Source organism: Capra hircus, chromosome 10 (genome assembly GCF_001704415.2).
Source record: "Capra hircus breed San Clemente chromosome 10, ASM170441v1, whole genome shotgun sequence".
In the NCBI taxonomy this organism is placed as follows: Eukaryota; Metazoa; Chordata; class Mammalia; order Artiodactyla; family Bovidae; genus Capra; species Capra hircus.
Genome location: NC_030817.1, coordinates 89,038,032 through 89,065,359, shown reverse-complemented (window position 1 = coordinate 89,065,359; position 27,328 = coordinate 89,038,032). Strand labels below are relative to the sequence as shown.

Sequence of the window (27,328 nt, the reverse complement as noted above, 5' to 3'; positions counted from 1 at the left end):
CTATCCCCTGTGCTGGACTCTACTGAAACTGCTCTGGCCAAGTTCACCAATGATCTCCAACTCAGTAAATCCAATAAATACTTCTCAGGTATAATCCCGACTGTTTGGCTGCATTTAACACTGCTCACCAAGACTTCCTTTTCACTTCTGCGACACTTCACTGTTTGCATGCTCCTCCTTATGATCCGCTTTGCTGGGCCACTGGAAACAAGTAACAATAATAACAGCAGTTGAAATGTGTCAGCTACTTGCCCTACTGTAACTGGTAAATTCTTTTAATCCTCAAAATAATCCTAAATCCATTCTCCAACTACCAGCTAAAGTAGTTTTTATGCAAACCAAATCTGATCATGTCATTTCCTTGCTTAAAATCGAATGGCTTTCCCCAGCCCACAGCTTTTAAGGTCTTTCATGATCTGGCCCCTGCCTATCTCTCCAGCCCCACTTCTCACCATAGCCTCTTCCACTGTGACCCTCTCCTGCTTTTAGCTTCTCCAGCAAAAACTCCACGTCTCTGCATGTGTTATTCACACTGCCTGGAACACTTTTCCTCCACCTCTTAGTCTAACACTGATGGCTCTTTCGGGATTCAGTGACCATCCCCTTTCCTGGGAGCCCCGGGAGGCTGTACAGCATGGCGCTTATGAGACTGACATTGAACCCAGGTTCCACCCTCAGCTCCGCCACTTCCGATCCATGTAACTTTTGGGCAAGTTATTAAACATTCTGGGACTTCATTTTCTTGTCTGTTGTGAGGGTTAAAGAAATCAGTACATGAAAGGTGCCTTTGTAGGCTCAGGGTGACCCCAGACCATGTTAAGATACCCTGCCAACTGTTTTCCAGAACTCCTTTATAATATCCTATAATGCCAACTTCACTCCTGAGAATGTCTGCTGGTCTGTCTACCTTGCTAGATTGTCAGTTCCATGAGGGGAGGGGCAGTTGGACCTGATGCTGCTCCTATTTCTAGTGCCTGGTACACAGTAGGTGCTCACATTTGCTAAATCAATGACTATAAATGTAATGCCTATGGATATCCTAGAGATACATACTCTCCAGAAAATGGCTACCCCAAACATGGAAGCAAAGAGAGGATGAAATTTTTCACAACGAATACACAGCAGCCTCGCATTAAGGCTGAAAAGCAGTCACAAAGGCAACTTGGAAATTAGGAAAATATCTTTATTATTTCTGAAATGTTCCAATATTCAATGTAGAAACCATGATAGTGGCTTTTTCACAACTTCACAAATTACAGAAAAATGACTTTCCATCTTCTTTCTTTACAGAAATCTCCCCCCAAAATCAGGGCTCCGTGATGGCTGACACTGGGCAGGAAGGAGGGGCAGAGAATACAGCAGGTAGAACCAGTGCTCTCGGAGCAGCCTGAGGCTTTTCCTGCGCATTTAAAGCTCAGGCTGAGTCTCAGAGACCCGCAGGCCCTGGGAGGGAGGCGTGGCCCCCACACACCTGTGGCACACTGAGGCCAGCCTCTGCTTCAAAGGCCGGCCACCCCCAGAAGGCCTGCAGTGTGGCACTTGTGGCTGATGGGCCACGATCAAGGCAGCTTCGTGAGAACGAGAGCAGGAGGCAGGCCTGCAGCTCAAATCTTTTTTCTCTAAAGCATGGCCAGGAAAGAGGCTGTGGGCGCTGGCCAAATGGTGCTCTAGGTTTAGAAATTTCCCCCTTTAGCTCATAAAAACAAATTGTCAAATAGTTATTTTTTAAAAAAATCAGAAAACAAACATTTGGTTCCATTTAGGCTGTAATCAGCAATTGGTAATTTTTAGAAAAAGACGACTTGAGTTGCTCATCGTTTTTTATCAGGTCTCTGACTCCTTCCTTTCTCATCCGCGGCTGGGTGGAGGGGTTACAGCTGTAGCAGAGGACTGTTTGTTGACGTGAGAAAACTGTGAAAAGTGTTTTGCACTCGCATACAAAGGCTGATGGAATTCAAAACGATCCCACTGAGTTTTATGAGAAACAGGACTGTTCCTCTTGGGTGTCTCAAGTCAAAACAAGGCAACTGCCTAGTGATTTATAGTCCCCACTACACATTTTCTGCCTTCCAAGAAGGCATTAGAGAAGGGCCGATGTCCACCAGAAGCAATTGTAAACACCCCACAGACAGCCTGGACACTTTGTTTTCAAACGCAGCAGGACTTTCTCCTTTGGCCCTGGCAAAAAAGCCAACTCCCTAAGACTGTTTAGGAAGGAACAGACAGGAAATCTCCCCCAAAAGCTAAGAGGGGCCAGTGCCCTCTGTTGACTAGAGTGGCGGAGAGCATCGTCAAAGGCAATTGATACATTTATGGCATATGAAAATTGTCCTGTGGTCCCCAAGTGGCCCCCAAGTTTGACCTGGCTGGATGGGGGGCACAGGAGATACAGAGCAAGTTATCATAAGGCACGTGATCGAGGTGGCCCCCACACCAGGCCCAGAAAGATTATCTCTTCGCACGATTCCAGAAGTGTTGGAAAGCTGAGGAGTTGATGACACTCACTGCGAGCAGCAGCAGCAGATACAGGGTGATCATGACCGTAAACCAATGGCTGGAGACCCAGGAGAGCTGGCTGGAAGCCCTGCTTCAGCGGCGAGAGGGGGTGGGGGAATGTTGGAACAAAGAGAAAAATATTTTTTTAAAGGGTATGCAACAACTTCTGGCTCAGAGAAGATGAAATGATGAATTTCGTCCTCTGAGTGAGCCATGAAATGAAGCTTCATGCGTGCTCCTTTGCTCAAAAAATCTGGAGCTGTTTGCCCTGGCACTGACATGCCTTTCACCAGAACAATTTCTAAATGTACAAAGACAGCTATGCAATGAGCTCATCCTGATCTTTTCTTTTATAGCTCCTCTTGTACCTTTTATAACCAGTCTTTTCTTAAGCAAGACCATGGTATCTAAACCGATGACCTCGCTAAGGCAGATGACCAGATGGCGGCAGGTGGCAGGGTATTTAGCACAAAGCTTTTCACTTTCAGACATGCATAGATATCACTCTGAGCAGGGGAAATCCTCTCTGACCCACTGGGAGATGATCTAAGCCATCCAAATGTGCAGTACAGAGACACTGCAGGAAGGAGTGGGAAAGGAATGGAATTTTCAAGTAGAAAAAGCCAGATGATTCTAAAGCACAGAATACGGTCCCCCAAACTTAGGAACCCTGTACATACTTCCCAGATTTAAGGGGAGATGACTTTACTAGTTTATTGAATCCTGAAGCATAGAAGCCACTGGTATAGATAAGCAGGAGTTGGGAGTATTAACAATAACCCTTTCCCTGTCTAACCTGCTTACCTGTTGCTCATCCCCATAAGAAACTCTACCAACAATGCAACAAAATCTCAAAGTGACCCTCAACCCCAGAGAGCCCTGCCAAACCCCCAAATGCACACTGCTGGAACAGTGTGAGGAATCGCCACTCTCAGGTTCATGTGGGGCAGGATGGCCTCATCTGCTATTGGATTCAACACTCTAATTTTAGAGATAAAGATGAAGCATCTCAGGTCCAAAAAGGAGCAGGTGGTGGTCTGAGAGTCACTATGGAAAGTGACTGAGCCGGACAGCACAGAATCAGAATTCCAGCTCAATCCTGGTCCCACTCTACCTCTCAGTTCAGCCCAGTCGGTGGATTTCAGCCTTGTGATCAGAGCCTAGGTGGCTAAGGGGCTTCACGGTTTGGCTTCATTCAGTCCTCAAGTCATTGTGTTAACAAAGCCATTCCTCACTATAATACCCAGTCCCCTAGGGCCAGGACCACATTTTATTCAACGTATTCCTCCCTCCTTACCCCTTACATGAAGCAGAGTGCTTTATGCATTTTATACATAGCTGCGGTTTAGGCTGAGGGAGAGGGGCCGCTGACAACCAGGAACCCGCTCCTATGAACACAGCCCTTGGCTGTCCTCCTGGATTTCGTGCAGCAACTGTCCATCTCACCTGTTGGGCTGCTTCTGCGAGTACACCAGCAGGTACTTCACGCGCAAGAGCTGGTTATTAGTGACCACAAAGTACTTTGGAGGGACGTCGCCCCCTTCACTGTGCTTGATTCTCGCTCTCCTGCGATCTATCTCCTTGGAATCTGAATAAGGAGAAAAAGCACAACTTTACAGGGGGAAATACAATAACAAAAGCAAACTACGAGTAGAAACGAGTCAAGCCTCCTGGTCCTGAGGGTGGAGAGGCCCCAGCAGGCAGAGGAATGGCCTGGGTATGTACAGGAAGCAGGACTAAAATACAGGAGAGTCCCATAGACAGACCACCAGGAAGAGGGAAAAGGGAATAGGAAAATAAAAAAAGATACCAGAGGGTAAAAAAGAAGACGACTGAGTGGGGAGAGCAGAGGGAAGCAGCAGACTGATGGCCACAACAAAAAAATCATCCGGGGCTAGCAACAGGACTTGATCTAAAACAAGCCTTTTAACAGGCATTTTAAATTAACCATTCTGGATTCGAGCTTCCTAGAACACTCATCTTCCACCCTTCGTACCATGACTTGTTTAAAAAAAAAACAAAAACCCTTTCCTTTTAGTAACATGAAAAAGCTGTACGAGAAAGAACCAAAAAAACAACAACCAAAAAAGCCCGCAACAGGCCGAAGCTTCGTGACAGCAGACGTTACCAGGTCTTGTCCTGATGTTTAATGTCATGGTGTGCAGACTTCCTAAGAATTATACAAGCGAATATTTACGCTGTCTGGTTTGGGAGAGTGGCGTCAGACCTGGGCCCGTTCCCCAGGCTTCCAGTTGTTTTACATTAGGGGCCAGGAACAGTGTTCTCAATCCTCCCTCTCTCAGTGGAACCAACAGGCCAGCTCTGGAGTCTAGAATGACAGTTCTGTGACTTCTCTGCCTTTCAGGACGAAACAGCAGGGGGCAGAGCCTTAAGGGACAGATCAGGAGAGCGGACTGAGGGGCCTGCTGGTCATCTGCTCACTGGGGAGCCCAGGATTTACCCCCATGGCCTCAGCTGCCCCTCACATCCTCCTGGGGCTCCAGCACACACCAGAGCGGCCTGGAGGAACAGGGCGAGACGCATCCTTAGCTTCAGTTTAGCAAATGTTTACTGAATGTCAAGTATGTACCAGGCTCCCTGCTGACACTAGGTGCCCAAGAGTGAATGAGACCCAGTTTCTGCCTTCAAGGAGCCTGTGCTCTGGCCTCGCAGGTTCATTTTCCTCTTCTCTACCCCAAAGCTTTCCCTGAGCACTTGGACCCACCGTGACTGCCCTCTCCTCTGAGCTATCCCATGGACCTTATCAGCACTCTCAGCTGGCACTACTGACCTACTGCCTTGTAGTAGATGATACCCTTTTCACCTTGTGTTCAGTCCTTAAGGAGACGGCTCACTCCCTGAAGGCAGGCTCTATCCTACACTGCGCTGCACCCAGCCCATCCCTCGCCATGCAACGGGTGTTCCACCCAACAGCTGGGCCAAAGGCAAGAGCCTGCCACCCAGAGGCCTGCAGCCCAGAGCAGGGCCAAGCGCTTACTCACCCTTCTTCTTCGTTTGGCACTTGACGTCTGGATGGTCAATGACCTCGCACACAGCCACGCAGCTAAGGATGGGGCCAAGGAGACTGTGCTGCCACCCGTGGCCATGGGGGCTATAAATGAGGGCCAGGCTCAGGTCACTGGTGAGGTAGGTCCCTTCCCCAAACAAGGATGTCTGCAACAGCGGAGATCAACAGAAAACAAACAGGGCGGGCTGAGTGCCGAGTGGGGGCAGCAAAACAACACAGGTCTTCCTTCAGCAGAGCTGTTAGCACAGGCCTCCCAGCCTCTCCTGACCCCAGCAAAGACATAAGTCAAACGATCCCATGACATCGTCACAGGGACAGTACAAAGCACATTCCTATCTGACCACAGTTTAACTGATTGTGGATGTGGCTGACTAACCTGGCAAACTAGTAGTTCTAGTGCTTAAGGCTGAGTAAGAAGAACACAGGTGTTAAGAGCCCAAACGGACCCAGGTTTGAACCGTCTACCCCTCTAACAAGATAGCAAGTAATATAAATTCTCCGGGCCTCGGTTTCCACACCTGCAAAGTGGTGATGATGATCTCTTCTTCACAAGGTCATGGGCAAGGATTCAACGAGACGACGCACATGAATACCTGGCACGAGAGAGCGGTGGCTATTCCATCACAGGCTCTTGTGTCTTAGGGAATCAGTAATTCCTGCTACATGACTGGATTAAGCATGGTGACACTGACAGGCTTGCAGAAGCAAAGTCATGCCCCTGTGTGCAGGGAGAGGGCGGTCACACCTAAGTGCCTAGGGGAAGTGATCTGAGTCATTACTTGGAAAAGAATCTCTCAGACCAGACACTGTAACGAAATAAGGCAGGGCTATATGAGAAGCAGGGTTAAGTTTTGTGTTGGTGCAGACCAAGAAAAGGTCCAAAATTCTAGGAGGCAGATCGCTGGAGGCAGGTGCTAACTTGCTGTCCTCCACAAGGAAGCATGCCACGTAAAAGAGAAGGCTCTCAGGTGAAATACCTGCACGCTGAGGCCACAGCAGGCATAGCAAACACATCCTTTGCCCATGTAGACATCAATAATCAATCACGATGCCAACTTAAAAATATCAATCATGGCACTCATTCATACTGATTCAGACTCCTCACACAATATTCCAAGTAACTGCTACCAGTGGGTGGAATTTGACATAAGTTGTAATTCAAATTCTATCTCTGGGCCTCAGTGTCAGTCTCTTAAGATGATTGAATGGCCTTACACAGCTCAGTGAACATCCTCTACTTCAGAACTGAGAAACATCCTATTCAGCGGCACCAGGCTTCCACAATTCTCAACCAATTAAGTGAAGCTTAGGGGAAACGAAACAAGCCTCTGCTTGGCCATTTTACAATGTCCCCATTATCTCAAAAGCTAGCACAGACCTCCAAGGAGGCAATGTCTCTGATCTGACCCTACAGCCATTTCTGCTTATGCCTCCCATGTATACACAATTCCCTAGACTCAAGAACCATGCACAGGGGAGCACAAAGCAGGAAACTTGGGAGTATCTCTACCAAGGAAACACTCTTAGAGCTTCAGCTGGCAGGCAGGCTCCCTCAAGCAAGCCCCTCACTGAAAACCCAGACAGAGGCGGCCAGAAGAACATCCACTTCACCAAAGGGCTCTGATGAGATGCTTCTAAGCAACAAACCCCTCAACCAAGCAAAGGCTTGGTTACAAGACTGGAATCAGCAGGCAACTTCTTCAGACATGCTCTAGTGTGAAGTGTAGGGCCCCTGGATTCCAGTAGCCTGGCCATAATAATAAGCCGAGAGCCAGAGTAAACAGGCCTGTCCTCCTCAACACAACTCAACTGCGATAATCAGCTGCAGCAGTGTTGGAAAAGTCTCTCCTGCCTTGGAGCTGCATCAGCTACAAATAAGCCTACAGCTCATGGAGCCAGCCCCCAGACAAGGCCAATGCTGGCACAACCGAGGGAGAAGCTGCACCCTCCAACCACCCCCCCAGTCCCTCTCCTTCAGCCTCTAAAAGAAGCCACTGCTTCCTTAGTGCTTAAGTACAGGAAGAGCCCTTTGCATATGTGAAGTATTTCAGTCCTGTCAGGACACCAGAAGGTGGGGAATGGCATCCTATTTTACAGATGAGGACCCCGAGGCTCTGAGAGATTAAGTAAATTTACCCATTTTAAAAAAGGGAGGAAAGGGACTTCCCTCATGGTACAGTGGTTAAGAGTCTGCCTGCCAACGAAGGGGACACATTTGATTCCTGGGCTGGGAAGATTCCACATGGCGTGGGGCAATCAAGCCTGCACACCCCAATGAAGAGTGGGCCCCGTCTGCCCCAACTAGAGAAAGCCCATGTGCAGCAATGACGACCCAGCACAGGGCCCTTCCCTGAAAAAGAGGTGCGGGGGAGCTCAAGGAGGGAGCTCCTCTCAATTTCCTAATGACTGACTCTCTTGGAGGGTCCCTGAGGCAAGTACTTCTCAAACTTCAACACACATATGAATCACTTGGGAGTCTACTGAATTGTGATTTCTCATATGATGGGGTCTGGATGGGCCTGAGATTCCATGTGTTCAACAAGCTCCCAGGGATGTGGTCCAGGGATCATGCTGGGAAGACCAGGCTCGCCACACAGTAGCATCACCTGGGGAGCTCTGGAAGCATACTGGTGCCCAGGCCCCACTCCCAGAGATTCTGACTTAACAGGCTGGGGACGTAGCCAGGCATCCTGACTCTTAATAGCTCCCCCAAGCGATTCTAAATGTGCACCCAAGGCCGAGAACCATCTTTAAAGCGACGCTTCTCAAACTTTCATCAGTAGAGGAATCCCCTGGAGACCTTGTTAAAATGCAGGTTCTGACTCAGGTCTGGTGGGCCAAGGATTCTGCATTTCACAGGCTCCTAGATGATGATGCTGGTCAACAGACCACATTTTAAGTGGCAAGACCTTGGTGAACCTACCTACCCCCTCCCTCACCAGCTCTGGCCACCCCCCTCACAGCCCCCTGATGTCAGCAGCCTTGGGCCCCACCTTGTTCAGGTGGCAATGCAGGCCATTGTGGATGATGGAATGGAAGTTCTCTAGGCGGCTCCCGTGGAAGGCGTAGATGAGGTCGCGTTCTCCTTTGGTCTCATAAAATTTGGTGTTGGCTGGGTCGGAGTACTCGATTTCAAACAGGAAGTCCGGCACGGGGACAGGCGTGTGAGGGGTACCAGTCAGCTTTTGGATCTTTTCAAACTTGAAAACATGCAGGAAGTCGCAGTTTTATTTGGGAAGGTGGTAAAGAGTGCTGCCAAAATGGCCTCCTAAAGCCTGGGGCTTAGCTCCTATGGGCTCTGCTCATGAGAACAACTGGTTTCACAGGAATAAAAACATCAGTTTATAAACAAGTTCAGAGCCTACAGCTCAAGACTGCTTTCCTCTAACGGTGTTTTCCCCTACAGTCAGTTAACTAAGAAGTATGAATTGTATCTTCTAACTAAAGATCACATCTAATTTTCATTACCCTTTCACATTTATTTCCTGCATTCCATCTTTACAATACTATCAGGAGCTAGAAAGGTGAGATAAATTACAAAACTGGCCACGAATTTTTCCTCCCATCCCTGTCCATTCACCTTTCTGCAATGTGACTTTGCAGGTGGAATTCCATCAAGATTTCATAGGGAGATAGAATCCATTTCTCCACCCCTAAATCTTCACCTCTCTTGACTAACGGGGCCTTGGTAAGCATACGGCAAACAGAGACTTGAAAAGGGCTTCCCTTCCCCATGTCTGCTGCTGGGAACACTTCACAAGCCCTGCAAACCTTCTACAGGATGACAGCCTTGTAGAAGCAGGCACCAGCCACAGCAGCCTTCAGCTGGGATAGCTGAAGCCCCATACGCTTACGTGAGGTTGCCCTAGGACAGCCCCGCGTGAGCCAGCCCTGCTCAGGAGAAACACCCGACCAACCCAGAGAATCGTGAGAAGCAGTCCGTGTTGTTGCCAGCCAGTAGATTTTGGGGATGGTTTGTGATGCAGCAGAAGTCAACTGATATGCAAGGATGAACTCCTTCCTAAGGGGTAATAATAATGCTCTTCAGGGCAGAGACCGCATCATCTCTGTAACTTTCCAACAGTACATCCCAGACCCAAGTCAGTCTGTGGTCAAGCTTTCTCTGGGTTATGATTAAATGACAAAAATAAGGGCAATTTCACAGATATATTTACACTGATGTAAGGCTGCCATGAGCCCTTCTTTAAAAGAATTATCCTTTCAGCCTGAGGTCAGGGCCATCCTCCCTTTTTCATATTAAAATATCCTTTTGTAAAATGATATGCGGTAGACTAATGTCCTCAATTGGGCACGATAAATAAAAAGTTGATAAGCCTGGATCCCAACACTTCATATTTTAATGGAATTTAACTGTTCTATAATCAAACATCAAGAAGCAACCGCTTTATCTACTTTGCCTGTAACATCCAACAGCCAGTAAATGCCTGACGAGGAAGGAGTAAATCTAAATTTAACAGATGACAAAAGTGAAACCCAAAGAGCATAACCCAGGAGTTAGCAGCCCAGCCTGGACCTGAACACAGGTATCCTGACTCCCACTCCAGGATGCTGATGGTTTCTTACCACCCAACGTGGATGGGGGATGTCCCTAGACACTAGAAACCAAGATATCAAATTCTAGGCCACGTAAGGAGGATTTTTGTCTTTAGCAGGAACTTATAAAATCAAATGCTCTTAAATTAAAAACGATTAAGTGAAGAATGGTATAGACAAACCCCTGTTACCACTTAGAGGTAAGAACACCAGATCAGCGATCTGTCAGTCTACCCTTTGACCCCTGTCATCCCAGCCTGTCCCTGCAAGATCCCAGCCAGGCAAGAGAAGCCAATTTATGCAGTGCCTGCCCTGTGCCAGAAACTACGCCGGGGGTGACGCACATTCTGTCATAGCTCTCTTCTGAGCTGTTAATATTCTCAATTTACAAAGAGGGCACAGAAGACTAAATAACAGACTGGATCTGAACCCAGCCTGAGGATATCCACCACTTCAGCCTGCCTCGTTGCTTCCTGAGAGCGGGAATCTTTTAAGCTATGGTCAAGAATCCTCCCCTTGTTAGAAATATCTGGGGTGCTTGTGATAGCCAACATTTACTGAACCCTTAGCACGTGTCCTTAGGCATTATTCTAAGTGAGGAAGTTCATTTAATTCTCAGAGCCAGTCCACTGATAGAAGTATACTATTATTATTCCCATTTTACAGAGTGAAAACCCAGGTACCAAAATGCACCCAGTAACCTGCTCAGTGTCACACAGCTAGTAAGGAGGGAGAACAGGGCTTTGCCCTGCCAATATGCAAACTGCTGGGCCCCAGTCTAGACAGAGAATCAGAATCTCTGGGAACAGGGTCCAGGAATCTGCATTTTCAACAAGCTGCCCAGGTCACACTGGTGCACAAAGAGGTCCCACAGCTCTCCAGGCCCAGGAATCTGTGACCCTATACACCAAAGTCTCACCTCTGACTTGCCTGCACTGTGGATTGTCAGGACCTTTGACGATAAAATCCAGCTCATCAGGTCCCAGGCCCATGGGTCTTTTTCTCCTGAGGACTGGAGAAGTTCTTTCAGGTTAGGTAACTTGCTGGCATCTGCAAGCTGAAGTAGGGAAAACTGTTAGCAAGGATCCTGGGGGAAAATGATAGTAACCAGGGGCCCTCTAGTGGTAAGGCAGGCAACCTGCACTTCTTTCATGTTCCAAGGAATTTCTTAAGAGGGCAAAATGTGTAAGTCTGTGATCCCTTTCCAAATACTGCCCAACTCCTAACGCTCTCAACACTGGAAGGTTATATGTAACTCAACTGGTACAAAACCTAACCTGAAGGGCTTCCCTAGTGGCTCAGTGGTAAAGAATTCACCTGCCAGTGCAGGAGATTTGGGTTCGATCCTTGGTCCGGAAGATACCAATGCCACTGAGCAACTAAGCCACAACCACCAAGCCTGTGCTCTAGCGCGGGGACCTGCAACTACTGACTCACACACCCTAGAGCCTGCGCTCCACGACAAGAAAAGTCACAGCAACAAGGAGCTGGAGCACTGCAACTAGAGAAACGCCCATGCATCACAGCCAAGAATAAAGAGATAAATAATTTTTAAAAAGCTTAACCTGAGCAGAAGTGAAGTTCATTTCATCGAATTATCTCACTTTGTGTTACTATTAACACAATGTCTTTTTCTCCAGGACTTTCAATACCTGATTATGGGATGCACCCTGCTAGAGATGTTACCAGAGAGTTGGACTGTGAAGAAGGCTGAGCGCTGAAGAATTGATGCTTTCAAACTGTGGTGTTGGAGAAGACTCTGGAGAGTCCTTTGGACTGCAAGGACATCCAACCAGTCCATTCTGAAGGAGATCAGCCCTGGGATTTCTTTGGAAGGAATGATGCTAAAGCTGAAGCTCCAGTACTTTGGCCACCTCATGCAAAGAGTTGACTCACTGGAAAAGAGTCTGATGCTGGGAGGGATTGGGGGCAGGAGGAGAAGGGGACGACCGAGGATGAGATGGCTGGATGGCATCACGGACTCGATGGACGTGAGTCTGAGTGAACTCTGGGAGTTGGTGATGGACAGGGAGGCCTGGCGTGCTGCGATTCATGGGGTCGCAAAGAGTCGGACACGACTGAGCGACTGAACTGAACTGAACAGAGTACATACTGCGGGTAAAGGGTTAACACCTTTTCCCTTTAGCATGAGTTAATTTCCTATCCACCTGTTCCCCTGGAGACCAGATAAAAGAAATACAGCAATTACATACATAACTAAGCAACACTGCTTACGGTAACTACAACCCCAATGGTACCTGCAGCTGGACTGGAAGAAACTGTGTGGGGAATCCGCGGTTGGGGTTTCCCTGAGTGTGGTCACTTTCTGTAAGGACCCTGGTAGTTATGTTCGTGATATTGTTACCAGAGGGGCCAGCCTCCGTGGAGCATGGGGCTTCATTAGACCAGAGCAGTTCCTGCAGTCACTCAATGTGAATCTCATCTCCTTAACACCTGAGCTGTCACACTTGAGGGCAAAGACGAGCTCCTGGACCTCTTTGTGGACCACAACAAGGACTTCTGCAGAAATGGAATGCCTGTTGTGAGTTGTGATCCATCCCAGAGCCTTCTGATATAGGCTAGTACCTGGTGTGTGAGGTGGACAATACTGCCTCTGTAAAATCAGGCAGAATCTGAATTCCACAGCAGACTTGGTGCCAGGATTTCTGATAAGCGATTGGGGAACCTAGGCTAGCAGAGAGCTCCAAGGTATCTGTAGCTTTTTCTCAGAAATTAGAACTGACTAGAAGCCAAATCTCTCCAGAATGGGATTTAAAACACCACTGCAGACTGGTGCCACCTGTGAACATACTTCCTCCAAGCTTTGCTCACTCAGTCCCCTGGAATGCCCCTTCCCCCAACTCTACCAACCCAGACAATCCCTCTCCTCCAAACCCCTAAGCACTCAGCCCCAGTACTGTCTCTCCAAATTAGCCAGGATTCCTGAAGACCAAGGACTGTCTTGTATTTTCCAAGTTCTGTTTCCCTTGATGTAGAGGAAAGAAAAGATGGATCTCAGGTTGAATCCCCACTCCTTAGACCTGGCTCCACCACTAGACCTGGCTGAGCCTCAATCTCCTCTCTAACATGAGAACCCCACTATCTCCATGTGGGTTGTCAGGAAGATCAAAGAAGGTAACAGAATCTCAGGGCCTGGTCTATACAGTGTATGTCCATTTCTTTTCTTCTAATTTGCATTTCTCCCTGGACAACACATACCTTTTCTAGGGATGTAGTTGGTACTTCATGAATACCAGCAGTTCTTTCCTGTTTTTAGCTAGTTCACAGTTGCAAACCTTGGGAGGTTTATTCCCTAACCCTGTAACATTTCAGAGTTGTTTTATTCCTGTCTGTTTCTAAAGATGCAATCAACAGACTCAGGTTTCTGATAAAACTAAATCTGCATGCTTTGTGGACCATCAGTGGGGATGCAATTTAAAAACAGGGATGTGTAGATGCTCCACAAGAATTGAAGCTACACAGTAGGGAAGCAGAAAGAGAAATAATTATGACTTACAACTATTCACTGTCATAACAAAGATGGGTACAAACTACAAAGGGGAACAAGAGAGACTCCTATTGGGTAGGTGCTGGGAGAAAAGGGAGCGGTTAGAAAAGGCTTTGAAGGGGAGGTGCTGTGTGATGGAGTTTGACAGGCAAGGACACAAGCAGCACAGAAGTGCAGCCTGTAGTCAGGGGCATTGATGGCAACAAGGGAAGTTAACTGCAAGCTCTTTTCCCAGGTGGCTCAGGTCCAAATCTGGGCTTACCCTTTACTAGTTGTATGACCTGGGTGAGTTAACTTCCTGTGTTTCAGTTTCCTCAAACATATAATTGGAATGAGATTAGCCACTTCTGAGGCTCCTGCTGAAGGTTAACCAAGTTAAACCAGTACTGTGCTTAGAGCAGTAAGAAGGCAGTAAGTTAGTGGGGCTGCCGAGAGTGCTGTCTTCATTAACTGCAACTGGTTCAGTGTGGCTACAGCTTAAGAGTGTGGCGGAAGCGTCACCAGGAGGAACAGGAGTGAGAAGAAGACTTGAGATCAGCCTGTGAAGGACCCTGTACCGTCCCTGGGACTCTTGACTTTTGCTCTGTAGGCAACATGGAGCCACTGAGAGTACCTGAAGATGCATTCCAAATGATATATCCTCAGGTCCACCGTGGTCTCCACTGACACTCTTTCCTACTCCTGGTCCACACCTGCTATGCCAGAGTCTTATCTCCCACTGGAATGACCACACCCATCGCCACTCTCAGATCCCACCTGCGAGCCACAGCCTTTGCCAGCAGTCTAGATCAAGTGATGGAGGCCTCACAAGAGACTGTCAGTTACACAAGGCCTCTTTCAGGGGCTCAGTCTATGGACGTGGGAGAGACCCCTCTCAACTCTGAGCTAGGCCCAGGCTCTTCCCACAGCTGCCTGCCAACACAGGGGGGCACTGCTGTTGCTTTGTTCCCATTTGCAACAACACAGATGGACCCGGAGGGCATTGTGCAAGTGAAATAAGTCTGACAGAGAAAGACAAATGCTGTGTGATATCACCTATATGTGGAATCAAAAAATAAAACTAGTAAATAAAACAAACAAACAGATATAGAGAACTAGTGGTTATCAGTGGGAGGAGGACAGGGAGGAAGGGTAGGAAAGGGTAGGGGGTTACGAAGCACAAACTACCTGTGTGAAAATAGACAAGCTGCAAGGACATATTGTGCAGTGAAGGAAACAGTTAATATTTTATACTAACTATTAAGGGAGTATAACCTTTAAAAATCATGAATCACTGTGTTATACACCTGAAACAGTACTGTAAATCGAAATTTTTTAACTTTAAAAGATATATATGTACATACATACATACAAACATACATAAAAATGAGGAAACTGAGGCTTAGAGAGTTCAAGTGCCTTGCCTAGGGTCACACAGCTATTCAGTGGCAAGGCAGAGACGTGAAGCCAGGTAACGTGACACAAGTTCATTCTCCATGATGCTTTCCTACCAAATCAATGGAGAAATTTAGTAGTGGACTGACTGTTTTAGCCCAAAAGAGCAATTCTGCTGCTGCTGCTGCTAAGTCGCTTCAGTCGTGTCCGACTCTGTGCGACCCCATAGACAGCAGCCCACCAGGCTCCCCCATCCCTGGGATTCTCCAGGCAAGAACACTGGAATGGGTTGCCATTTCCTTCTCCAATGCACGAAGTAAAAAGTGAAAGTGAGGTCGCTCAGTTGTGTCTGACTCCTAGCAACCCCATGGACTGCAGCCTACCAGGCTCCTCCATCCATGGGATTTTTCAGACAGGAGTACTGGAGTGGGTTGCCATTGCCTTCTCTGAGAGCAATTCTAGGAGAAATTTAAGAGGCTGCTTGGGAAGCTCTAGGTGTGTTTCCTGAATAACACAGCCAAGACAGCTAGCTACTGTCTATGCCTAAGCCCTGTCAAAGGGCTTAAGAAAAAAGATGTATGTCATGTGTAGTATGGGGGGGTGGGGGAGTGGTCAAGAAGACAAACTCTCCATCTAGACAAGAGTAAGGAACCACAGTTGGTGACATTAGAAGGCATTTATCAACAACTGGATTGAGGGGAAAGTGTTCAGGAGGAGGGCAGGTATTTATGGGGGCTGAGGGGAAGGCAGACAGAAGAGTTTTCAAAGCAAGTAGGGTGGGAATGGAACCTTGAGTGAGGGTGTAGAATTTTGAGAGGAAGAGAATTCCCAGTGGCAAAGAGCAAGACAAAGAGGCAGAGAAGGGAACAGTGCCTCTCCCAAAAGATGGTCCAGGGCTCAAATGCCCCAAGGCCAGGCAAGCGATGAAGAAGAGAAAGAGGTTGTCTAGGAAAGAGTAGTGAGGACTGTGTTGCACTGGAGGCCCACCAAAGGGCCCAGCCACCAACCTCCAGCTGCTCTCTGCCTAAGGGCGACATCTACCCAGGCTGTGGAGCCTCCGACTTTTTTCTTGCTTGTAAAAGACCAGGTGAAAAACAAAACCTGTCATCCCACAGGCCACCTTTTTGCAGTCTCTGCTCTAAGGAATAAGGATGCATTCAGTTGGAGAAGTGGCTGAAGGAGCCTGGGCAAGTCCTAAACACTGGACACTGCTAAGTGGTCAAAGGGGTTTGAGAAAGGAAGAGGTGGTCTGGGTGACTAAGAAACCAAGGGCAGGGAACCAGCAGGGGACAAGCAGAAAAGAGAGGGGACCAATGACCTTCGAAGGAGACAACTTAGTCTCCTTGCTTCGGGTCCGGGTTGGGGCGGGGGAGGGAGGGAGGGAATTGGGAGGGGCACAGGACAGCTTGGCGGACACCTGGCAACAACCCAGATCAAACTCTCCTGGGACGTGGCCCAAGACACTGTGGCTACAGAAGTTGTCACAGGTGATTCTTATCACCAGGAAAAGCGGGGATACTCAGGCTTAGATGCTAAGCAATATTGTCCTAGAAGGGCTGGCAGCAGGAAAGAACATATTAAAAAAAAACAAAAAAAAAAAACCCTTGTCTAGGAAGATGCCTGAGGCCATAATTACTAGCTGTGGGTGGAGGTGCTGGAAGGAAATGAACCAAAGGTACAGCCAAGGTCACCAGCCTCAGGGACCTGACCACAGAATGACACCCGGAAAAGTGGGGTGGCCCACTGCAATGATGGCAGGAAAGATAAGACAGAACAGTTGCGTACAGGCTCACCTTGCACAAACCTAAGGTATGAAAACCTCCAGATGTTCAAGCTGGATTTAGAAAAGGCAGAGGAACCAGAGATCAAATTGCCGACATCCATTGGATCATAGAAAAAGAAAGACAGTTCCAGAAAAACATCTACTTATGCTTTATTGACCACACCAAAGCCTTTGCCTGTGTGCATCACAACAAACTCTGGAAAATTCTTAAAGACACGGGAATAACAGACAACCTTACCTGCCTCATGAGAAATCTGTATGCAGGTCAAGAAGCAACAGTTAGAACTGGACATGGAACAAGAGACTGTTTCCGAATTGGGAAAGTTCAGTTCAGTCACTCAGTCATCTCCGACTCTTTGCGACCCCAGGGATTGCAGCACGCCAGGCTTCCCTGTCCAACACCAACTCCCAGAGCTTGCTTCAACTCTGTCCATCGAGTCAGTGATGCCATCCAACCATCTCATCCTCTCTCATCCCCTTCTCCTCCTGCCTTCAATCGTTCCCAGCATCAGGGTCTTTTCTAATGAGTCAGTTCTTTGCATCAGGTGGCCAAAGTATTGGAGTTTCAGCTTCAGCATCAGTCCTTCCAATGAATATTCATGACTGATTTCCTTTAGGATTGACTGGATTGATCTCCTTGCAGTCCAAGAGACTCAAGAGTCTTCTCCAACATCACAGTTCAAAAGCATCAATTCTTCAGCACTCAGCTTTCTTTATAGTCTAACTCTCACATCCATACATGACTACTGGAAAAAACAGCTTTGACCAGATGGACCTTTGTTGGCAAAGTAATGTCTTTGCTTTTTAATATGCTGTCTAGGTTGATCACAGCTTTTCTTCCAAGGAGCAAGCGTCTTTTAATTTCATGGATGCAGTCACCATCTGCAGTGATTCTGGAGCCCCCCAAAATAAAGTCTGTCATGGTTTCCATTGTTTCCCCATCTATTTGCCATGAAGTGATGGGACCGAATACCATGACCTTAATTTTCTGAACACTGAGTTTTAAGCCAACTTTTTCACTCTCCTCTTTCACTTTCATCAAGAGGCTCTTTAGTTCTTCGCTTTCTGCCATAAGGATGGTGTCATCTATGTATCTGAGGTTACTGACATTTCTCCTGACAATCTTGACCCCAGCTTGTGCTTCATCCAGCCTGGCATTTCACATGATGTACTCTGCATGTAAGTTAAATAAGCAGGGTGACAACATACAGCCTTGATGTACTCCTTTTCTTATTTGGAACCAGTCTGTTGTTCCAAGTCCAGTTCTAACTGCTGCTTCTTGACCTACATACAGATTTCTCAGCAGGCAGGTAAGGTGGTCTGGTATTCCCATCTCTTAAAGAAATTTCCACAGTTTGTTGTGATCCATACAGTCAAAGGTTTTCGTGTAGTTAATAAAGCAGAAGTTTTTCTGGAACTCTCTTGCTTTATCAATGATCCAACAGATGTTACCAACCTGATCTCTGGTTTCTCTGCTTTTTCTAAATGCAGCTTGAACATCTGGAAGTTCACGGTTCACGTACTGTTGAAGCCAGGCTTGAGAATTTTGAACATTACTTTGCTCGCGTGTGAGATGAGTGCAGTTGTGCAGTAGTTTGAACATTCTTTGGCATTGCCTTTCTTTGGGAACAGAATGAAAACTGGCCTTTTCCAGTCCCGTGGCCACTGCTGAGCTTTCCAAACTGGCATACTGAGTGCAGCACTTTCACAGCATCATCTCTTAGGATTTGAAACAGCTCAATTGGAATTCCATCACCTCCACTAGCTTTGTTCTAGTGATGCTTCCTAGGGCCCACTTAATTTCTCATTCCAGGATGTCTGGCTCTAGGTGGGTGATCACACCATCATGAATATCTGGGTCATGAAAATCTTTTTTGTGCAGTTCTTCTGAGTATTCTCGCCACCTCTTAACATCTTTTGCTTCTGTTAGGTTCATACAATTTCTGTCCTTTATTGTGTTCATCTTTGCATGAAATGGTCCCCTGGTATCTCTAATTTTCTTGAAGAGATCTCTAGTCTTTCCCATCCTATTGTCTTCCTCTATTTCTTTCATTGATCACTGAGGAAGGCTTTCTTATCTCTCCTTTCTATTCTTCGGGACTCTGCATTCAAATGAGTATATCTTTCCTTTTCTCCTTTGCCTTTACCTTCTCTTCTTTTCTCAGCTATCTGTAAGGTCTCCTCAGACAACCATTTTGCCTTTTTGCATTTCTTTTTCTTGGGGATGGTCTTGATCACTGCCTCCTATACAATGTCATGAACCTCCATCCATAGTTCTCCAGGCAGAGACTATCAGATCTAATCTCTGGAATCTACTTGTCACATCCACTGTATAATCATAAGGGATTTGATTCAGGTCATGCCTAAATGGTCTAGTGGTTTTCCTTACTTTCTTCAATTTAAGTCTGAATTTTGCAATAAGGAGTTCATAATCTGAGCCACAGTCAGCTCGCGGTCTTGCTTTTGCTGACTGTATAGAGCTTCTCCACCTCTGACTGCAAAGAATATAATCAAACTGATTTTGGCATTGACCATCTGGTGATGTCCATGTGTAGAATCTTCTCTTGTGTTGTTGGAAAAGGATGTTTGTTCTCTTGGCAAAACTGTTAGCCTTTGCCCTGCTTCATTTTGTACTCCGAGGTCAAATTTGCCTGTTACTCCAGGTAGCTCTTGACTTCCTGTTCTTGCATTCCGGTCTCCTATAACGTAAAGAACATCTTTTTTTGGGGGGTGAGTTCTAGAAGGTCTTGTCAGTCTTCATCGAAACATTCAACTTCACCTTCTTCAGCATTACTGGTTTGGGTATAGACTTGGATTACTGTGATACTGAATGGTTTGCTTTGGAAACGAACACAGATCATTCTGTCATTTCTGAGATTGCACCCAAGTACTGCATTTCAGACTCTTTAGTCGACTACGAGGGCTACTCCATTTCTTCTAAGGGATTCTTGCCCACAGTAGTAGATATAATGGTCATCTGAGTTAAATTCGCCCATTCCAGTCCATTCTAGTTCACTGATTCCTAAAATGCCGATATTCACTCTTGCCATCTATTGTTTGACCACTCCCAATCTACCTTGATTCATGGACCTAACATTCCAGGTTCCTATGCAGTATGGCTCTTTACAGCATTGGACTTTACTTCCATCACCAGTCACATCCACAACTAGGCACTGTTTTTGCTTTGGCTCCATCTCTTCATTCTTTCTGGAGTTATTTCTCCACTGTTCTCCAGACCTGGAGAGTTCATCTTTCAGTGTCCTATCTTTTTGCCTTTTCATACCATTCATGGGGTTCTCAAGGCAAGAATACTGGAGCAGTTTGACATTCCCTTCTCCAGTTGGGAAAGGAGTACATCAAGGCTACATTGTTACCCTGCTTATTTAACTTATATGTAGAGTACATCATGCAAAACGCTAGGCTGGATGAAGCACAAGCTGGAATCAAGATTGTCAGGAGAAATGTCAATAACCTCAGATACATAGATGACACCGCCCTTATGGCAGAAACAGAAGAAGAACTAAAGAGTCTCTTGATAAAAGTGAAAGAGGAGAGTGAAAAAGTTGGCTTAAAACTCAACATTCAAAAAACAGAGATCATGGCATGCGGTCCCATCACTTCATGGCAAATAGATGGGGAAACAATGGAAACCGTGACAGACTTTATTTTGGGGGGGCTCCAAAATCACTGCAGATGGTGACTGCAGCCATGAAATTAAAAGACGCTTGCTCCTTGGAAGAAAAGCTATGACCAACATAGCATATTATAACGCAGAGATATTACTTTGCTGACAAAGGTCCATCTAGTCAAAGCTATGTTTTTTCCAGTAGTCATGTATGGATGTGAGAGTTAGACCATAAAGAAAGCTGAGTGCTGAAGAATTGATGCTTTTGAACTGTGGTGTTGGAGAACACTCTTGAGAGTCACTTGGACTGCAAGGAGATCAAACCAGTCAATCCTAAAGGAAATTAGTCCTGAATATTCACTGGAAGGACTGATGCTGAAGATGAAACTCCAATACTTTGGCCACCTGATGCAAAGAACTGACGCATTAGAAAAGACCCTGATGCTGGGAAAGATTGAAGGCAGGAGGAAAAGGGGAAAACAGAGGATGAGATGGCTGGATGACATCACTGACTGGATGGACAAGAGTTTTAGCAAGCTTCAGGAGTTGATAATGGACAGGGAACCCTGGCATGCTGCAGTCCTGGGGTCACAAAGAGTCAGACACGACTGAGTGACTAAATGAACTGAGCTGAAGGTATGAAAATCCAGACTGACTAAAATAGATTAGCGTTGAGAGTCTACAACCCTCTTCATAAAAAGAGTCATCACAGGGACCCTTTAAAACGGTGGTTTTCTACCCTAACCCCACACCAGCATCACCTGGAAGCTGGAGAGTTGTCTGCCACCATCTCATATACTGATGAGCGGATGGTGACAGAGATGGTAACAGAATCTACATCACTGAGTTATTAGGAAGATTAAATGCGTTACACACAGTTCTCCTGAAAACAGAAATAAAAAAGTAATCTGAGAGACTGAGAGGTTTACATTGAGGTACCAAGTATGTACCTAAAGGACACTTACTGACCACACTGAATCTGTTTGCTACCATTTCCTCCGCTACTCAGCACCTGAGTGCCCATGAAATGATCAAATCAATTACTAGAAAAAAATTTAAATTACATATTCTCTACAAATAAACAAAAAACATAATGCCTAGGTTCCACCTCAAACCAATTAAATCAGAATATGTACACGGTGAGACCCAGATGTCAGTATGAAGCTTCTCAGGTAATTCCAATTCAAGCCAAGGTTGAGGCCCTTATAAAGAATGATCTTCCCAGTAAATGTTAATATTCAATTTCCAATCAGGAAATAAGCAACAAAAGGTTTCCTTAGAAAGGTCTGTTAGCTGATGAGCCAACAATTTCACCTTTTGGAATTTACTTCAAGAAAATAACTAGACATATAAGTAATGATTAATGTAATAGAAGGACCTTAGTTTGCTAACCAGGGATCAAACCCGTGCCCTTGGCAACAAAAGCATGGAGTCCTAACCACTGGACCCCAGGGGAATTCCTACCACAGCATTATTTATAAGAGCAAATTTGTTAAAATTGTGTAGGAACCCAGACGAAGGACTCCTAACTGCTAGGAAGTGGAGGCACAGAATAAGAGGAGGTTCCAGCTGTATCTGAAAGGATGAAGCAGAGTTTGCATGGACAGAGAGGGAGTGGCCTGGAGAGGGCAGGCATGCCCTGGGGTCAGGGAAGAAGCTTATTCACATTTTAATCCAGACACTGAGGAGTCAGTTTGTCTAGATATTATAAGCCAGACCTGAACCAACAGTCACTGGAGAAGTTTGGGCCCCCGAATAGGAGATGGGAATAGTGTAGCTAGCTGCAGTGCTTCTCAGGCTTTACTAGGCACACAAACACCCAGTAAAAGTCGCTCAGTCGTGTCTGACTGTTTGTGACCCCATGGACTATACAGTCCATGGAATTCTCCAGGCCAGAATACTGGAGTGGGTAGTCTTTCCCTTCTCCAGGGAATCTTCCCAACCTAGGGATCGAACCCAGGTCTCCCACATTGCAGGCGGATTCTTTACCAGCTGAGCCACAAGGGAAGCCCACAAACACCCAGAAACACCCATGGATCTCCTTAAAATGCAGATTTTGATTGGGTAGGTCTGGCGTGCGGCCCAACAAGCTGCATTTCTAACAAGCTCCAAGGTGATGCTGATTCTGCAGGCCCTCAACCACACTTTGGGTGGTAAGGGGCTGAAATTAATACAAAAGAGCCATCCCCGCCCACCTCCCACTCCCAGCAAGGGTCTGCAGGCTAACGGAGAACCAGGGCACGGTATTTTCTAGGGGGGGAAACAAAACAAAAACCTTACGGCTGTGACGCCAGTGACAAGATTCTGTGTCAGTGAGTCAGGAATGTGAACTGCACAACCTGAAGTTTGAGGGGGCTGATGGTCAAGGCTATTGGACATTCCAAGAATGCTACAGATTCTCTGACCTGAAAAGAGCTTAGTCAACTTTTTTCCCAAGAAACAGAATCAAAAACCCACAGCCTGGGCAATCAGCACATACCCAGTGTGATTCCTCAAACATCTGACAAGCACCTCCCAGGCCAGGCACCGGGAATACAAAGAACTAGTACAAAATCGAAAAGCTGAACACTGACAGAAATGTTCTCAAAACAAGGCACTTGAGAGATGATTTGGAATTTGGGGGGCTATGAAATAATCAAACCCTCTACTACAGGTAGATTCCTATACTGGAGGTAGATTCTTTACCATCTGAGCCATCCGGGAAGCCCATGAAGGAACAGGCCAGAGCCAGGCTAAGCCTCAGAGTGTGGCTCAGCAGGGGGCAGTCTCAGGAAAACAACTGTCAAGAAGTAATTTAAGCCAGAGATCTAATTTTTGGAAACTGCAACAAGTGTGTTACAGGTGTTAGGACATCTCATTGTGTAGAGAAAATTAATTTTAAATGGCTGAAAATGATACACTGTTTCACATTACTTCCAAGTGCTTTTAGCCAAACAAATTAAAATGGGAGATGTTTTTCCAGTAGTTGTGACCCAGGAGCTCAGTTGCTCTGAGGCACATAGGATCTTCCCTGATCAGGGATGGAAAATGGGAGACTTTTAAAAGCTACAAACCTTCCTTCTCCAAGTAACCACAAAATGATCCAGAAGGCCAAGTCCAGATTGGACTCTCTTTTATAGGTTAACCTTTAAGTCAGAAAGACATAAGTCCAGATGCCAAGTTCTCTGCACCTTTTCTTTAACTCAAGTAACATATGGCAAAATGAAACCTAAAGCATGTTTATCTAAGAACATGCACATGTCCCCAGAGGTCATGCCAGGCCCTGCCTGGTGAGAGGTTTCTCCTCAGAAAGAGCTTCTAAGCTCTTTCTGCCTAAAAGAAAACCAAGAATCTGCATGGCCTGGGCTAACTTCCCTCACTCTGGGGCCCCATAAGGAATGGTGACAGGTTGGGATAGTAAGAATCTGCTTTTTTTCAGTGGCCCCTGAGAGAAAGAGTGCACTGTCTAAAAATGGCCCCCAAATGAGCCCCATGCTCACGACAGTCTGTCCCTACAGAGAGGGCAGCTATTTGGGGCTACCCAAATTGTCAATGCTCTCCTAAAGGATTACTAGTGTGGGAGGAAGTGTATGCCTCAAACTGAGTGCTCTAGTAGCTATGGAGAGGGATGTGGGGCAGGGTGAGCTCCATCAGGGACGCTTACACTTTATCACTTGGATTTTTTGTAACAAGAATATAAGCAAACATTACTTGTATAATTAAAATGAATTGTTTAAAAAGCATGAACAAATCAATGCGTGAACAACTCCAAAGATCCCTCTGTGTTATCCCATATCCATCAAAGTAACCTGATTCTGTTCTTACAGAAAGAGAACATGCTGAGCATTCTAGTCCATTTGGATGTTTCTTGGAAAAAATAATAAAGCGTATTGTGGGGCATCACCTCTGGTGAGTTTGGGCCCTCTGACTCCCAGTTTTTTCTCTCTCTACTCTTGAACAGATCCCTCTGTCACCCCGCCACCACAAGGGTCTTATACATCCTGGATGTCACTACTGCCCTCCCAGACCAAGGATAAAATCTACACATCTGGGCAGATCATGCACAGCCCTGACTGCCCTGGTTGGCCTCATCTTTTCCTATTCCCCACAAAAGTCACACGGAAGCACAGACTTGTCCTTCTTGATGAGATCCCAGTATTCTGCCCATCCTGCTGCTACTCCTGGAATACCTCTTTCCTCCTCTCAGCAACTCCAAATCCTCCATGTCCCTGGGGACTCAGCATGGTGTTGTAACTGCCCCTGGTTAGTACTCTGATTCCAGCCTACTGCCAAGATGTTGAGTCCTGCTCTGGGCTTCTGTGTTGTACATAGGGCTTACCCCATAGGGTAACTGATCAGACTGTTAACCTCTCCTTGATTCTTTTAATTTTGTATCCTTAGCACCTGGCCCACAGCAGGAGCTCAGTATACATCCACTGACAAAACTGAAGAAAGGTTCATTCTCCAACACTCTGATAGCACAAATGCACAGAATTCAATATTTGAATTTGCAGAACAAACCATGGGGGAAGTCAGTCTGCTTGCCTCTTTCTCCAACCTCCCATTCCCTGTACCCTGAAACCCCTATGCACTGTGGTCAAGATCTGAAGCCCCATCAACACATCCCTAGCCTAAGCTGCAATGGACCAGACAGGGGCGAGGAAGCTGGGCCGTTGCCCCTTGACCATCTGGGAGTGAAAGCAAAAAGGGTCACTCAATACTGACCACCTCATCAGAGATAATTTTAAACATCTGTTAATTCTAATCATGATCAACATTCCGTAAAAATGGCTTGTAATATTAAGAGATTTTCTAATGCTGAACTAATTTCACATTTCTGGTAAAAACCCAACCTATTAATAAGTAATTATTCTTTTTATATATTGTTAATTTTAGGATCCTAATAGATGATCTCTATATTTATACTCTTTGGTGACATTGCCCTATAATTTTCTTGTATCATTCTTACTAGATTTTGTATCAAGATTACACTACCCTATTTTTCTACTCTGGAAGAATTTTTGCAAGACTGCAATTACTTAGTTCCTCAGCGATTGGCAGAACTCACCAATGAAACCAGGGTAGGCCCGGAGTTTTTCCTGAGAGAAAACCTCTGAGTACAAACTCAATGTCTTTAAAGCCTATAGGCTTTCGATTTTGTATTTCTCAAGAGAAGCAAGTTTGGCAAGTTCGATTTTTCTAGGTAATTCCAAACATTTGGATTACCAAGATAACTAATATCTGGAAGGCTGACCCTGAGGTGAACTCTGCAAGAAATTAAGTGCCTCCTGAATCATCAGAGAAATAACAGCTTACATGTGTACTGGACATATGCTACAATTTATAAAAGTACTGGCCACATAATACGTTATCTGAAGATGAGGTCCCGGTGGCTTTGATGACTTATGATGTCTCATTTGCAAAGGGATAGATAACTTCCTATTTAGCAGAATCAGATGATTCACTAGGAAATGCTGTGGAGGCCTATGCAATTGTTGAATTTCTCACTTCATCTCGGGGAGTCACTTGGGAGTGTCAATATCTAGGGTGTTGGGAGTGTTCTGAGCTCCTGGAAACAAACCTTCCCCAAGACCAGGCTGGGGGTGTTAAGTGCGGGGCTGGCACCTTAACGAAACACGGGTTCCACACACAACGCGGCCCGGACGCAGTGCCGGGGGCGACGGGGCACACTCACCAGAGCCTCGAAGTCCTTGCAGTCGTGGCGGGCATAGGACGCGGGGAAGGGCCGCAGCACTGAGTCGCGCTTGTAGCTCCGCAGGGCCGAGGCGAAGAAGCTGCAGCGCAGGTCGGCGGCCAGCACGTCGCGGCCTGCCGCCTCCCTGACGGCCGCCCACCCCGCGGGCTGCATCCCGGGGCGCCGCGCGTTTTGGGGGGAGACTCGCCGAGGTGCGGGGGCGGCGGGTGGGGGTCGGTAGGGTCAAGCCTGCGGTCAGCGCGGGGCTGGGCCCGCGGACAGTGGGCTGGAGGGGGCCGGGGTCCTTCGGCCGGGGGCGAGCTAGGCGGAGAGAGGAGATGACAGGGTGAGAACGTGCTGACGAGTGTCTTCTGCGGGGGGAGCCGAGCCACTCGCCGCCCAGGGAGACGGACGGGTGAGGAGAGGGACCCGGCCGGGACCGCGGGCCAGCGCGAGGGGTGGGCCGGGGGATAATGGGGCCGGCCGGACGGGGATCCTGGACCTGGGGGAGGGGCTATGACATGGGTGAGACGACAGCGTCCCGACACGTGTCCTCTGAAGCGGCCTGGGTGGGGGCACCCCCAGAGGGGACCGCGGCCCGAGCCCGCTCCCTACGCCGGGAGAAGCTGCGGCGCGCGGCCTTCCTGTCCCGCCTTCGACCGGCGCCGTCGCAAGCCCCGGCGCTCGCCCGGCTGCCCTCGGCGTTGCCTGCGTCCCGCCAGCTGTAGGTGTCCGCTTGCCGCCCGGCGTCCGCCGGAAGGACTCCAGCGCCCCGCCGAACGCAGGGCCCTACCTGCCCTCCCGCCGCAGCCGCCGGCGTCCCCGCCGAGCCTCGGGCGCGGCCTGGCGCTCCGCCCCGCCCAGCGAGGGCCCGCCCCTTCCCGCGTCCGCCTCCGCCCACTCCCCAGTGCTGGGAGCGTCCGCGCGCCTCTCCTGGCGTGGTCCCCCGGCTAACCTGTGTGCGGCTGGGGCGGGGTCGGCCACGCTGCTGCGGGCCATCCTTGCTGAAGCCTCGAGTAGAAACTGACCCAGGCGCACTTTTGACCCACCGCGGGCTCAGCTTGCTGGTCTCGCCTGGAGAATTGCTACTACCTCCTGCCTCCCTCTGGAATCATATCCCTCCAAAATGGGCTGATGCAAAAAGAGTCGTTTGACACCCAGGGCAACTGGGTCTCAGAGGGCTGCCATGATTGCCCAAGGTTCCACAGCCAGATGCGTGAATCCAAGAGTCTAAAAACCCAAAGACCTTTCCTCTGCTTTTCAGAATTCGCTGCACTGCAAAAGTC

The 27,328-nt window shown here is 47.4% G+C and overlaps 1 protein-coding gene across 2 annotated transcripts; it reads right to left on the bottom strand.

Moving 5' to 3' along the window:
- On the bottom strand, positions 1,163–26,864 carry PARP16 (poly(ADP-ribose) polymerase family member 16). 2 transcript variants are annotated; one of them, XM_013966746.2, is made up of 6 exons: positions 26,043–26,864; positions 10,998–11,135; positions 8,518–8,724; positions 5,499–5,670; positions 3,943–4,084; positions 1,163–2,587 (listed from the first exon to the last, which is right to left on the bottom strand). In XM_013966746.2, exons 1-6 carry the CDS (start codon positions 26,214–26,216, stop codon positions 2,449–2,451), a joined length of 972 nt encoding a protein of 323 aa, XP_013822200.1. In that variant the 5' UTR covers positions 26,217–26,864; the 3' UTR covers positions 1,163–2,448. The 2 variants fall into 2 exon arrangements, with proteins under 2 accessions (XP_013822200.1, XP_017909142.1); XM_018053653.1 differs by having other exon boundaries at positions 1,163–2,584.